Source organism: Fomitopsis serialis (assembly GCF_022376445.1).
Source record: "Fomitopsis serialis strain Sig1Antser10 chromosome Unknown B0H18scaffold_3, whole genome shotgun sequence".
Classification (NCBI taxonomy): domain Eukaryota; kingdom Fungi; phylum Basidiomycota; class Agaricomycetes; order Polyporales; family Fomitopsidaceae; genus Fomitopsis; species Fomitopsis serialis.
The window spans coordinates 369826-384903 of NW_025954963.1; the positions used below are offsets into that span (position 1 = coordinate 369826).

At 53.9% G+C, this 15078-nt stretch overlaps 3 protein-coding genes across 3 annotated transcripts; all 3 read left to right on the top strand.

The window, feature by feature from the left end:
- Nucleotides 1-3240: 3240 nt before the first annotated feature.
- Nucleotides 3241-6520, top strand: B0H18DRAFT_950577 (uncharacterized protein; the record flags this gene model as incomplete). The annotated part of the gene is made up of 9 exons (XM_048041961.1): nt 3241-3267; nt 3639-3675; nt 3704-3714; nt 4071-4275; nt 4331-4470; nt 4518-4597; nt 4659-4980; nt 5035-5682; nt 5732-6520. The coding sequence occupies 9 exons, from the start codon at nt 3241-3243 to the stop codon at nt 6518-6520; spliced, it is 2259 nt and encodes a 752-aa protein (XP_047899573.1).
- A 345-nt stretch (nt 6521-6865) lies between these two features.
- B0H18DRAFT_1113638 (uncharacterized protein) lies at nt 6866-9892 on the top strand (the record flags this gene model as incomplete). The annotated part of the gene is made up of 11 exons (XM_048032980.1): nt 6866-7049; nt 7101-7166; nt 7228-7786; nt 7842-7999; nt 8058-8168; nt 8616-8845; nt 8901-8974; nt 9045-9249; nt 9302-9475; nt 9534-9765; nt 9828-9892. 11 exons carry the CDS (start codon nt 6866-6868, stop codon nt 9890-9892), a joined length of 2058 nt encoding a protein of 685 aa, XP_047899574.1.
- Nucleotides 9893-10198: 306 nt separating this feature from the next.
- Nucleotides 10199-13166, top strand: B0H18DRAFT_1113639 (uncharacterized protein; the record flags this gene model as incomplete). Its single annotated transcript, XM_048032981.1, has 13 exons — nt 10199-10430; nt 10486-10763; nt 10835-10931; nt 10997-11190; nt 11245-11409; nt 11463-11816; nt 11868-12098; nt 12171-12320; nt 12378-12448; nt 12499-12591; nt 12650-12861; nt 12919-13054; nt 13109-13166. 13 exons carry the CDS (start codon nt 10199-10201, stop codon nt 13164-13166), a joined length of 2271 nt encoding a protein of 756 aa, XP_047899575.1.
- Between the last annotated feature and the right edge of the window lie 1912 nt (nt 13167-15078).

Below are 15078 nucleotides of genomic sequence, written 5' to 3' on the forward strand. Positions count from 1 at the left end.
AGGTCCAGTTATCAGGTATTGAGTGGTTGGAAGAATCGGATGACGAGGGGAAAGGGAAACGGGGAATTAATTGGCAAGATTGACGAATTGAACTCAACGGTACAACCTCTCCTTGAGGTACGCCGTTTGACCGCAGAGGTAGCTTGTTGACTTCGTACATCATATGTACCGGGTTGGCCGTCGAGCCCAGCTTGCCGTACCACTCTACGTAGGCTAATGCCCCCTCTCGTGCCCACTCCTCCGGTGCGTCCATCTCAAGGTGAGTAGTGGGATCCCGTATGGTTGTGGGAAGCTGAAAGATGACTCTCAGTCTTCCGACGCGCGTCCCTGCATCATGCAAGAGTTAGGTGCTACTGGCGCACCGCTGGAGAAGTCAAACATACCTTGTAGTCCTGTGGCTTCAGCGTCGTCACCTTGCAGTACGACAACCGTATCGAATCTGGCTGGCTGATCTCCTGCCGAAGGTCTTGCTTTCACGCTGTCCTTCTCCTCTGTGTTGTCCGTGAGAGGTACGTTGTTGAATTTGAATCCGTGGAAGACGTCCACTCTGGCAAACGGTAAGTGACGGCTTGCTCGATCCAGCTCGCTGGGACGGAGCCTGCGCTGCAGCTTTAACTGGTAGACGTAGTCGGAGATCGCGCGGGTAAAGCCTGGTGCAGCATGTCGTTCTTCGACAGAAGGTAAGGACTGTTGAGCGAAGGACGGATGCTTGGCTAGTTTGATACGTGTTTTGCCGCTCCGAGGACGGTGTTCAGTGCTGGCGGGTTCAGAGTTCAACGCGCCACTACCAGTGCTCTCTGAGTCCGATTCAGAGAGTGATTGCGGGTTTTCAGAATCGTCGGTGAGTCTTCCACGCAGGGTCTCGTACATGGAGACCTTCTCCCTCCTGTCAAGCCATTGGATCATCTGTGGACGAGCATTCCGGTGATTCGACGCTCTCCACGCCTTCTTCGCGAAATCGATGTGCAACCGCTCAAACATTTCTGTGTTGAAGTTGTCAGTCGTGCCGAGTCTGCGGATGGAATCGACGTAATGAAGAAGTGAGTGAAACTTTGGTATGTTCAGATGCTCCCGAACGCCGAGTTCTTGCAGTATGTGTTTGTTTTTGTGGTACGTCTTGAGGGCGTCTTCCATATATCCCAAGGTGGAGTTGTCGTGAGTGGGGTACTGAGAAAGGTAGATGAAATCCAGTAGCGAACGGAAGGTAAGCATCGCAGCATTCGGTATACGACCGATGAGGCATCCCAGTAGAATGCGGGCGATGTCCTTCCGTTCACTACCGGACACCTGAGAGAGCGCAGAGATCCCGTTCTTGAAATGACGGGTGCCGTAGGAAGGAGGGAGGCAGCGGATGCGACGGTCGAGTTCCTTCTCTCCGATGAGTTCGGTGGACCACTCCACTATATGCTTGAATACACCTTGATAGAGCTGGTGAAGGACGTCAGGCGTGATGCAGGAGTGGATGTCGGTGTATGGTAGGTCCCTCCAGAAAGGTTTGACGCAGTAACCGGAGACGTTGTACTCCTTGCAAGACTTGGAGAAGGCTGTGGAGCCTCTCTCGCCTTGCTGACGAGCTTTCCGTAGCACATCCAGGGTCCAGAGCTGGGCGCGAGGCGTCTTCGCTGACGCGTCCCCAAGGCCGCTCTCCGGGCACTGGCAGATGGGGCAAGTCCCGTACTTGGTACAACTGACCAAGCACTGCTCTGGGTAGTCCGCGACGTAAGACGCCAGGATTGGATGAACCCTGCGCACCTTTCCATCGCCACCCGTCACGTCAATTCCCTCCTTGCCTGCGTCGACGAGAGGCTGGAGGATGGTGCGCACAGAGGCGTGGAAGAGTTGTTGGACCAACGCCCTCCGCTTGTTCTCGGTGATGCCGGCGGAGTCAACCTTGTCCACTGACAGGTAGCCGATCAGTACGCAGGCGTGTTCGGAGGGCTTGCGACGAAGATCCTTGGGAATGTTGCCCAGAGTCATGTACACCGGGTAAGCGGACTTGTTTCCTGAAAACTGAGTGAGCTGCGTCTTGTCGGTCGAGATAATGACCGGCGCGAGCGCAGCACCCGCTGGTAAGATGCTCTTCAATCCTGTTCAGCAATAGGTAAGATGTCTGTGTAGATAGTGCTTACCTGGACTGCATGCCACCATTGACCGGTCCACATTTCCGTGTAAATCCGGTTAGTGCGCGTCGAATTCGAAAAGATGCGGCTGGGTCGATACACAATGCGACCCGCGTGAGCAGGGTTTCCTAACAAAGCTTTGATTGCCTCGATAATGTCGCGGTATTGCACCAAATGTCGTTCACCGGGACGATCCTTGAAGGTTAGCCAGCATTCCTTCCAGGACGCCCTCTCAGGAATGGAGTCGACCTTCTGAAGCAAGGCCCGGTTGTTGTGATACGTGAGTCCGAGCCTCTCTTGCACCTGTAGTTTTATTCAGTTCATCTAGCCGATCCTGACAGCTTCACACTCACTTCTGGTATACGAAGAAAACGGTCTACAGCGCCCTGCCCAATCCCTTCCTTGATGAACCACTTCGCGATCTGCCAGTCCATCTCTGACTCGAAGGGTGCCCACAAACCGTTGACCCGTGCTAGTACTTCTCGATCACCTAATATTGATTTGTCAGGTTAGCGCAGTGCAGGATAAGTTGATACTCACTGCGTCTCTGCCCGCCCAAGCTATCGAAATGCTCCCTCCATGACTCTCTGATCGTTTCCGCGGTCCCTGTAACCTTTCCCGCACTAATGTCAATATCCTCCACCCTATCATCGTCGTCCTCGTCTAGCGAAAGGGCGGTACGTCGGGAAGGCGAGGGTGCTGAAGATGTCGAGGCTATGGGCTGACTGGGACCAGCTACTGGAAAGAATTGATACTGTGCGTCACGTTCATCTTCATCCTCCCACTCTCCACTACTATCTGCATCCTCGTCACCTGGGTCATCGTCTAGACTGAAATTGAGGTGTTGCATGTTCAGATATAAAAAGTCAACACAGCGAATACCACCAGTGAGTCTCACCTGTTCACTGCATTGCCATCCTGAGCCTCATCCTCGTCGTCCGATGAATCGGATACTACATCCGTATCCCGAAGACTCTCCCTCAATTTGCCCTTTTTGTACCAGGCGCAACCGCGGCTCATCGTCTGGTGAGCCATGAGCCCTTGCATGCTGTCAAATGAACCGCCACATGCATGACACGTCTCTCCCAGCAAGGCATACGAGCGTTTTGACCGCCTGCGCATGTCTAACGAGTCTGGAGAGTCTTTAGTAAGTGATTTTTTTGCCGGACACACATTGAAGTCTCACCAACTGGCAGTAAATTCCAGTAAAACGGCTCAGAGTTGGCGTATCTCGTGTGGATTGAGAGGTCGCTGCTGAACTCGAAGCTTAGAGGAAACGAACGCTGCGCATAGTTACGTTACGTTTCCTCTTCCCTGACTTGGCGGCAAGTCCGCCTTGACCGCGCGACATTGATGGGCCCTGTCAATCTCGCCATGCCGCACGCGTCTACGGCGGCACGCTCTTCACTTCAAGTTGTTCTGCACACGCACGTCGCACACCGCAGGATTTTGCTCCGGCAAGTCATTGATTGACCAGTTCGTTCAATTACGCTGACGTTGTCTTTGCGTCCTTTACAGGGAGTGTGGTGCTACCGTACCACCCAAAAGTCTGCCTGTGCGTCAAGCGTTAGCGGTCTGTCTAGCATTGGTGAAGGTGAGTGCTCTTACCTGTTCTTCTGCCAATTGCGCCAGTATTTCTTCGAGGGCGCGCCGAGTCGGAGGACTTCCTTATTGGGGCGCGCGGTCAGACCGCGCGCCCCAATAAGGAAATGGGACTTAACGCCCCGAGCTTTGAGCTTCTGAGGGTCCAGCAGGCACGGACTTAGGCAGTACGCCGTAGTACCCGCTAGCGGTGATGAATACACTTGGTGCTGGTCTGCGTAGTGCCTGCGGAGTGTCTGCGTGGCCCCTGTACGCGTCAGAACGCTTATCTGCTCGTCCCGGAAGTCCGTCCAACTCCGGTCACTTGATGCAAGGTTTAATAGTTGCGGTGCGCCTTCCCATGTACAGTCCCTCGTGAGGCAGGGTTCTGACGCTCTCTCTCGCGCTGCCTTCCTCATGCATCCCTTTCGTTCTCCTACCTTCCGGCCCCTGGGCACTTTCAGGGATCGCGACACCGACGACTGGTCTGACTTGCCCGACAGTCCCCCTTCCGACAACAAGTTACCGTCTAGCGCATCGCCGAAGAACATCCTTTGGGATTTCAGGGACTTAGGTGAGTACACGTTTGTGCTTATCGTACTATCGTACGAGAAAATGACTTCCTTGAGCCGCGCCGTCGTCTCCCCCCACCAGTGTCGACGACGAGGACTACGTCGAGGCTGTACGCCACTGGCCTTTCGCTCGACGCATATTTGGCGACCTATTGGACGACAGGGACTTCCCTGCCTTGTCCGACATTTTAATTCAGGTACGTGAGCGCTTTGACATGAGGGAGACCTCGCTAACTGTTAATAGACACCTGATTTTGAGCCAGAAGATTGGGTTCTCCTCCAGACGAAGTTGAGGGACAAACCGGAGATTCTTCGTCATTTCTGGTGAGTACTAGCTACGATCTCTACGGAGGTTAGAATATCTTATAACAGGTCAAATACTCAGGTTCCGTTACGATCGAGCGATGAAGACGGTGGTGTCCGGTTCCCCCAGCGGCCTGCACCAGGACGCCCTGCAAGGTTGCGTTCATAACATAGTAGAGGAGACCATCAAACCAGTTACGGTTCAGTTCCCGCTGCCCGCCGGCATGTTGGTGACGGAGAACGCGGCGAAGATGTTGGTTAGGCAGGACCACATAGAGATTCCGGACTGTATGGTAGGGCTGTCTTACCACGCCAAGCGCAAGGACCTCAGTGTCAGTTTGGGCGCTGACTGTGCAGTCGTCGAGTCTGCGAGAACGGAGAGTGTTCCGCACGTACTCGCCAAGGTGAGCACGACCTATAGCCTAACATTCTGTTAACCTTAACACGTTTTTCTTTAGGTTACTGACAACATGCCAGTCCCGCTGCTTGAGCCAGAAGTGGGTGTGGGACGAACCTACGTGGAGCAAATGGCGTCAGAGGCTGGATCGGAGGGCGACGAGTCGGAGGCTGGATCAGCGGGCAACGACGTGGAGGCGGGATCAGCCGGCCACGAGGGGGAGGCCGGATCAGAGGGCGACGCGTCAGAGGAAGGGGTGCCGATGGAGACGGACGACGATGACGACGACGACGGGTCACGGACGCAGGCGGGCCCAGATAACGAGCAGGAAGGATCGTCTCCGCTCACCCCTCTATCGCCTCTCTCACCGAGCTACATCCCGTCAAACCCTCCTCTTCCCCCTCCCTTGCCACCGCTTCCTCCAGACCCGACCCGGAAGATCTCTTCCGTGGTGTTCGTCGTCATTTCCACGCAGGAGAAGGTCGTCAAAACCCCGCCACCCGACATAGACATCAGCAAGCCGGTATGGGTCGAGCTCCCCTGTCCGGACGACGAATGCATCACGGGCGGCCACGCTTACGGCGGTAAAATATACGTGGGGGAGATCCGCGCGTATATGTGGGTCTTCCAAGGTGCTGAGGATCACGCGTATCTTGCGGAGCATTGGAAAGACAATATTGAAGCCTGGGTACGCAGCGGAAAGGCTCTGGTAAGTACAGCCCTCTTATCCGGGACTGATTATACTAAATTGATATCAGCTTCTGCGGAGGAAGTACGCGACTCCTGAGCAGAAGGCTGCACTCAGGCAGTGGGAAGATCGCTGGCGCGAGTGCATGCTGTCAGTGCGACAGAAAGTTCTCAACAGGATCATCGTAGGCAACGTCACCCAATGCGTCAACGATGCCGAAATAGCCGCGTACCAACAGAAGTTCAACCCGCCGCCAAATTTGAGCTTGCCTCATATCAAAGGCCCTGTAGGGATTGTACGAAGGCAAGTCTACCGTGGAAGCTGGAACATGGCAGCAGAAAGGCGAGCAAAGATGACGAACGCCTCGACCTCGTACGAAGACGACGGCCTTCCTGGCACCGTGGGCGAAGCGTTCGTTGTGGGGAAGAACCTCAAGCGAGCGCTGGACGACGGCGACTTTGAAGAAGCTGTGTCAGCACTCAAAAGACCTCACCTCGAAGACGCTCTCGCGAACAAGAAGAGCTCGCTGACGGATTCGGATTACTTAGGCTCCGGTGACGGTATGAGCGACCCCATATCGAGCGACCCCATCGCAGATCCTACGTACCGTCCGGAAGCAGACGACGGCTCGTATTCGCAGGACAGCAACCACGGGGAATCGTCGCAGGACGGTTCGGCATCCCAAGACAGCTCTTCGCAGAACGGTTCAGCGTCCCAGGACAGCTCTTCGCAGGACGGCGAGGCGTCCAGAGAAGACGAGTCTTCGCAGGAAGATGAGTCTTCGCAGGAAGATGAGTCGTCCCAGGACGGCGGCTCATCACAGGACGGTGGCTCATCGCAGGACAGTCAGGAAGACTGACCGAGTTGCGCGCGTTAGGTGTGAGCGGGCTACTCGTTGCTAGTCGCTGAAACCAGGTTCCGGCTAGACGTATTCGTGTTTTGTCTCGTTCGTTTTGTTACGCTATCGTCGCTACAATCATCGCTTCCCGTACGGCTACCTATGCTACTCGTTGTTATCTACTGTCACGCAAAACTCTCCCGTGTCCGCGTGTGTACGTATCTTTGAGGTCTATTCACTACTACAGCTCGGAGGTTACGCTGTCCGAGCTCAGGCCACATCACGAGGGGCGTCCGAAATTAGGAAGCGCCCGGTACCAAGGTGGCGGGACTTAGTTGACGCCTCCGTAGTCTCGAGTCAAGCTTCATGCAACTCACTCCGGAGGAACAAACGGATCTAACGGAGCTGTTGCTGCAAACCCCTAACCTCAACGCGCGACTTACGTCCTTGCTGCACAGACTTCCGGGCCCACACCGCGTTGAGCGACTTAACGACAACCAGCAAAGACAGTCAAGTCTTTACGCGCAGCCTGACATTGATCCGACGACTGGTGAGCTGAAATATATCGTTGTGCTGTTCACTAAACCAATGATTTTGACAGTGAATCTGGAGAACACATCTTACTGTACGGACAACAACACTGAGATTGATCCCGCCCACACAGGAGGTACGTGTCACTCTCGCACTTTACTACACACTCAGTGTGCGCTAACAGACGATATTAGCAGACGAATCTCTGACCGGCGGCACTATTGCTACTGGCCCCCAGCGGCAAACACGGGCCTCTCGACGTGCCCGCGAGCAAGCTCACCCCTACGCCCCTCAGCCAGTTGCAAGAACTGTTGCCGCAAACCGGTTTGAAAAGCCAGGCGGTGACGAACGCGCTCGAGGACTGCTCCGACAGCGACCACAGCAGCGCCTCCCTCCTTGCCCTCGAGGCGGGATACAGTTCCTCCCGCCTAACGTTGCAATGGAGTCCCACGCCTCGACGGAGTCCGAGGAGGCACCGACGCAGCAGTGGCAAAACACCTCAGAGCCAAGTCTTACCACCGGTGCCGCTGTTCACAAGTATACGTCTCTGCTTACCTCGAATCTCAACGATGCGAAGCTCCTTGACGTGTGCAAAGCGGTACAGGCAGACGTGACGCAGCTGCAGGGGTCGCCTGTTCGCCAGGATGAATCGCTACGCTCTCTGGTAGCCCGGTGCGCGCACAGCCTCAAGCTGGACGCGGCAGCGAGTTTCTGGCTGATCATCAGCCACATTAGGCTGGCCTTTAGAGTGGCAAGGTACGTCACCTTTACGGTATCTTCTCCTCGTGTTGACTGGCTCTGGTGTGAATAGCATACTTGAATCTGATGATGGCCAATCGGACGAAGGCAAGCTCACGGTGGCTGGAATTTGGCGCAGAGAATTCGAAGGCGTTGAGGGTGCGCCAGAAAAGAGAACATTTCAGGACTGGAATACTACTGGTGTGAAGTTTGCGCGACTCGCGGGAGGTGGTAAGTGTAGCTCGATTCTGTTCACAGACTAGATACTTGTCTTAAACTTCGCGCACAGGTTCTATCTATATGCTGGTGCTAGTAGCCGCTCAGAATCTCAGGGTACCTCTGGCTACCGCCAACGCACACATTGCGCAAGATTTCGGTAACCTCCTGAGGTGGCCGGACGGTAAGCTGATCATGTTCTTCATGCTGGACTGTTCTAAGACAATGTTCAGATTCGAGAACTGGACGGCTCGTAAAAAACATCATAATTCCCGCAGTAGCCCGTCTGCGAGAACAGTGTCCAATTAGCCTCATCAGTATTCTGCCGCCAGCTCCCCAAGCTGGAGCGTCAAGATTGTTTCTTCCATCGGCTCTATGCGGTCATCTTGAGGCGTCGGATCGTGTATTTGACTCCTGGAAACTGAAGTGAGTATCGAGCTCTCTATTGCACTGACGTCATCACGGCATACTAATCCTTCACAGCTCGTTTTCTCTGGTGCCAAGGAACAGAGGCGTCTGGATATCGTGCTACGATGATGAGTGCGACACGAGCAACACGTTCACATATCCGTCAACCGACGAACTTGGCTCGTTATCACCGCTGACCCCAATCGACTCCCCCGTCCCTCAGGAGTTCGACTTACCAGACCACGGGTCGATTCCCCGCTCAGGCTATCTCCCGTCCCTCCGCAGTTAGAAGAAATCGTGGTTCGCATCCAGTATGACGAGCAGCGGGAGGATAACCAGCGCTATCCAGGACCGCGTGGCGACAGAGAGAAGAATATTGTCTGGACAGAACGAGCTCGTCAACATGCGTCTAACTGCGTTCAACCGGCAAGCTTTGAGGGTCTCCAGACTGAGGTATGCGGTGAATTGATTCTCAATTCCGTATCAAACTTGAACCCTACTTTTACAGCTCGATTGTTTGTACTCTGAAGGAAAGAGAATCAGGGACGACTCATACGTGCGCGTACCCTTAGAACTTGTAAGGTCAGTAGTAGTTCTAGTATTGCCCTAGTTACCTGTGATGCTGCAATTACTCACGAGGTACAACTCACAGAGACGTGCTGACATTCAGAGGCGCAAACAACAGTCTCGTAGCGTCGATCTGCACGTCGATGTCGGAAGCTATGGCAGCTGATCTGACGGAGCGGCTGGTCGTGTGCTTCGATACCGATCCTTTGAACGACGTGGACACTGCGACGCAAACACAGCACGACTTTGAAGCTATTCATTTCTCGTGGTACAACCGCCACGCCACAAAGGTCTGAATACTTGTGCCGTGCTTGACGTTCACTAACGATGCCGTCTGTATAGGGCCACGACGCGCCCTCGGACGTACCGCCACAAATGATGAGCAAGTCGGGACGCTCTAGGACCAACTACCGTCAAATGATACCGTATCCGTCCAAAGATATGGTGGTCCATGAGCCCATCTATCAGGCAATGGAGCGCATTCTGGGCGATGTGTTCAGCTGGATAGATACTAAGGTAAACTCAATTTCCGTATTCTACTGGTACTGTGAACGTGTTAATCTAGTACGAGTAGGTGCAGACGATCCTTCCAGGCGTATACCGTCATCTCGAGGCAACGTCCAGCATCCTCCCTAACCACCAGCAGTCGCTGGTCAACCCGTTCGTGGGTTTGGTCATCAACGTCAACGTCGCAACCTACGCCCACAGAGACAGCAAGGACGACACTGTCTGTGTCGTCCTTGCTGTTGGCAATTTCGAGGGCGGCGAGTTGTGCCTGCACGAAGCAGGCCTGGTCATACCGCTGCGTCATGGCCATTTCGTCATTTTTCCTTCATGCAAACTCACACATTTTAATCTACATTACAAGGGGCGACGGGCTTCAATAGTGCTACATACGGACCGAGAGATGTTACGCTGGGCAGAAAGCGATAGGAACGGCTGGGCTTCCAATGTCTATTTCCACTAACCTAGAAGTAACGAGTGTTGTTGACATGTAGAGTCAGATAGTTAAGTAAATGAACGTGTGTTTCTTTCTTAAAAGACATGCTGGTCTTGCGGCAATAAACTCAACTCACGGACAACGTCGTACTCCCGTGATCTTGCGCGGACCTCCTCGGGCAACGGCTTACCGCAACTCGGCGCCCGATTGCTCGGCGCCGCGTCGTGACTTCAACGTTCGCACTTTCCCTCCTCTGCTCGCTGGGCTTGCTCATCTCTCTCTGATCTTGGACCGGCACCATGTCTCCGCGAACTCGCTCCGCCGACTCGAAGAAACTCACCGCTCAGGCGAAAGCGACAGGATCGCGGGCTCGAAAGACCAACAAGGTAACCAAGACGCCAAATTCGAGCAAGGCGGCTTCCAAATCAGGCGGCGAGGCCCCGCTGTCCGCGAAGGAGCAGAAGCAACTCGAGCTGTTGCTCCGGAGACAGTCAGTTCAGAAAAAGAGTAAGGACGAGGAACATCAGGCGGGTGAGTGCGTTCTGCACGGCTGTTGAAAATAATTGATGAACGAATCTATACTCAGGGGTGCGCAAGAGGACGGCTGAGATGACTCGCAAAGAACAAGGATCGGAGGATGAACATGAGGAACAGCCCCGTAAGAAAGCAAGGCAAGCTCGCGGTTCCGGCGGCGAGGGCGAGGGCGAGGGCGAGGGCGAGGGCGATGGCGATGGCGATGGCGATGGCGATGGCGAGGCGAGGGCGAGGGCGAGGGCGAGGGCGAGGGCGGTGGCGATGAAGGAAGTCCAGACAGCGGTAGTGAGCTGGACATTCGCATGGAGAGCCCTTCTCCTCCTGCTCGGTGTACGTGCAATCTCATAAGCTCAGAAGCTCTAACTAATACTGATGTATGTTTGAAATGAGCTAAACCTAAGCCGGCTTACAGGCGGTTGAAGAATCCCGAGCCGGACACGAGGAAGGGAGATGCCCCGTTGACCGAGGAAGAGCAGCGCATCGCACAAGCTATCGCCCGTAAGTCACATCGCATCAGGAGCTGCGTGTATCACTACTAACACTGGTGTCTTAACGCACTCCAGCAAAGGGCAAGGCTAAAGAAAAGCCTGCGTCGAAGAAGTCGGTAGTCATTGAAAGCCCGGAGGCCTCGGAGCAGGAGAACGTGTCTGTTCGCTCGGGATCGGCAGAGAAGGAGGATAGGTCTAGGCAGGGGGGAAAGGGGAAGGATGTTGTGCGCGGTAAGAAGAAGGCGTACGTGGAGATCAGCGTTACAAGGGTGAGTATTGTATGTTATACGGACTTGAGAACCTGACGTGTTTGTCGATGAAAGGGCAAGAATACGTCCAAGTCCAAGATAGTCGCTTCAAGTTCGGAAGATGAGCAAGATGACGATGACAAGGTGGACGAGCTCGAATCATCGGACGATGACGGTGGCTCCCGGTTCTCGGTGCAGGGAGCAGATGAGGACGGCGTGGATGACTCGGATGATGTGGTGGTAAGTGGTACTTGCGTTCATTCGAAGCGTTGACGTACAGACGCAGCGTGTAGGAGATATCTACGAAGGACGTGAAGAAACGCCGTAAAGGGAAGGGCTCTCAAGTAAAGGCTCGAGCGCGCGTCAAGGCTGCAGACCTGCCCATTGATATCCGTCCACTTGTCACCGCTGCTCAGAACTTCCTCCGGCTTCGCCTTGCACTCAAAAACGCGTGGACCAGCGACTCCTCTGTGGCAAGTTCCCGTCTGCTGGACAACATGCAGCTCGTCGTCACTGCCTTGAAGGAGGCTCGTGACATGCGCGACAAGGACGGCAAGAGGGTGAAGAGTATGCGGGTCGCATATAACGAAGTGCAGGATAAGAAGGGGCACGAGGGAGATACACTGAGAAAGAATGTCCAAACAGTGGTGAGTTACGTCGTGGGTCTCAAAAATATCTTAAACCTTCATTCTCGGCAGGTCTGGACGGTCGCCTCTCAGTTTCGATTCGACGTAAAGAAGAAAGCGAAGAGCGTGGTCGAACACGCGTACGGGCTGAACAGCCTGTCGGTTCAGCAACGGATATCGCTCGCCCAATGGCTCCTCAAAACTCACCTGATGAAGGTCAAGGGTGGCAAGCGTGAGATCCCTAACTTCGTGTTCGGTGACATGAGGATTATCTGGAACGCGAAGGATAAGCTAGACAAGGAGGTACGTACTCTATCACTAGACGTGTTTCCGACGTGTTGTTGCGTCGTGATACCCGCTAATCCAGGCGTGCAGAAATGCTCTGTCAAGTCAGAGCTTCTGTTTAGGCATCCTGCAATCTCGGAGATAATCGTGCAGCAGTGGTTCCAGGGTCATGCCACAGGCGTGCCTGTCGACCGCTTCAGCGCGGTCCCAGACAATCTCATCGCTTTGGTCTGCAACTCGGTAGGTTCCTGTTGCGATGTGTTTTCTGTAATGTGCTTATTATCGCAACGTCATTAGATAGATGCTGCGTTGAGCGAGATAGCGTTCGGGAATCAAGTAGCGTTCACCAACAGGGCCTTCGCACCAAAGTAAGTCATTCTACACTCCTCTAAGCAGTGATGTATTGACCAGTCGCTAGGTGGGACGATCTTATGTCAATACTCGAAGCTACGCAGAAGAACGCGCCCGACTACTACGCTGACATGAAGAAGCAATTGTGGGCTCGTATAAGGTGAGTGCTCTGCGTTTCAGACGTAGGCAATAGTTACTTACTGATAGAATACTCACAGCTCCAGAATTGAAGGCGATGATGAGGAAGATTCGGACCAGGACGACGGGGAGGACTTCGTTAAGTGGACGAAGCTCCAGGACATGGTGCTCGAGGCGCCCACCGCCCCCTCGTCCTCGAACGCGGGTCCGGTGTCATCGTCGAGTACTGCGGCGAAGCCCTCGTCCGCCGGCAAACCTACATCGTCAAAGGGGAGAACCAGCGGGGCGCAGGGTAAGCAAACAGTGTACGACAGTATAGCTATGACTGATGGAAGCTTGCACGACACAGCGTCCTCGAGCAAGACGGTTCTTCCAGCTGAGCCTGGTGTGAGCAGCGACGGAGAGCAAGCGGGCACAGAGGGACAGGAGCGCGAGTATATGCCTGATACTCTTATGTCTTCTAGGGCTGACGTTGCGACACACAGGTAACGAACCTGCTCTGAACGCCGATACTGCCCACCCCTGATCGCCTACGCCAGCTGTCTGAACTCCAAGGGTACGACAGCTCATTTATCTTCGCTCTGGGCACTCACCTAAATTGTTTTTATTTTCAGATTACCAATATCTACTCGCGTCTACTATACCCCACGTCCTTGGAGGTAACAATCTACTATGTACGTTGTCTCGCATTCGTTGCTGTGTGCTTGTAGTACGTTGCTATCGAGCCTGTTGTGCTTTTGCTGCATGTATATCAATGTTGTACCAACTATAGAAGCGTGAATGAATGAATGTAAGGGATCAGTGGAATTAATAGGCATTGCTTGAAAGAATTAAGAGCTTGGTCTCAAGCCCAAAAGTAAAAGCTCCTTGAGAATAAGCACATAAGACTTCCATTGTAATGTCATGAATGACTTGGTCAAGGCATTCAAGCTGGGACGTTAGGACTGGTGAGAAGAGCACAAGTAATACTTATGGTCTCATACCCAAGTCCAAAATGCAGCTTTGCTAACTCTCAAGTCTTTCCCAAGAATAAAACGTAAATGACTTGTCTTTCTGCCTTTTATTACTTTAGATTACTTGAGAGCCTCTCAAGACACATGAGTTTTTCCTGATGTGTTATCCACCCAATTCAGCTGGTCCGGCGACACCATGGAGCGTAGGATCTGGGATACGGAGCGGATGGTCCTTTCCGACAATCCATCCGTCTGGGGATGGAATGAAGTGGACATCAACAACTTCGCACCCAATATGCGATGAACTTCACGCCAAAATTTGGACGTGAATTTCGAATCGCGGTCCGATACGATGGATTCAGGCAGTCCATGCAGTCGCACGATCTCGCGGACATAAATCTCTGCGAGTTCGGCGGCGGTGGTGGTGGTCTTGATGGGGATTAAATGTACCATGGACGTCAAACGGCATACCACTACCCACAGGTAGTCGTATCCGTTGACTTGTGGAAACGGTCCCACGAAATCCATGGACATCGATATCCATGGTCGAACCGGAATCGGGAGCGTATGCAGCCATCCCGCTTGGAGATGGTTGCGCGGCTTAGACGTTGACGCGACCGAAAAGAACACAAAAGCCACACAAAAACCCAACCGTGAGGTCGAGCAGTGGTATGCGAGGCCTCTGCGTCTATGAGATGTACGGGGGACTGTACAGTGGTCTAGGTAAGAAGGAGGAGGACGGACAAGACTCCGAACGACGTGGGAGAGCTTCGAAGATGTCGAAGACTGTTCGAAGGCGAGGGCTAAGCCTCGAAGGTAGGAAGGAGGGTTTCGACAGACGTGTCGAACGAACGGTGACAAGGAAGGCGAGCGACGGCAGGAGAAGAAGTGTAGAGCCTCTCGGGGCAACTACGAGCTGGCGAACGTACTGGCGAACTGACTGACTGACTGACTGGCTTCGAACGTACTGGCTGACTGGCGAACTTGCTGACTTTCGAACGTACTGACTGGCTGACGAACCTCGCCAGTGCGAGGTGAGATTGAGAGGGTAAGGGGGTCTCTGAGATTCGAAGGGAACCAGTCCCAGAGTATATACAGGGAAACACGGCTATTACCACTACGGAGCTCCGACGGCCCCAAACATCCGGCTATGGCTTCTAACACGTGACAACTGCTCTCGGGCTCGCTAACCAGTGGTCCGAAGGCCGACCGGCTATCACATGACGCCGGAAACCGAGACCACTCGTCGAGGATGTGAGACGACCTGCAAGGACTCACTGGACATCCTGTAGCATCCTATGGTCTCGCAGGAGATCTTCTAACACCGTAGCACGTCTTCTAACATGTTCGAGTGTCTTCTAACACATAGTGTATCTTCGAGTGACCTGCGTGCTCTGGGGTCGTCTAGATAGGTGGGTAGGTGCTCCTATAGCGTCACTGAGGTGCCGGAAGGTCGCGGATAGTCTTCTAAGGTGAGCCAGGGTTGGCTACGAACTTCGAAATCTTCGAACAGTTGTAGTGGATCTTCTAAGAGCTTCGGAGCATCGTAGAGGCCT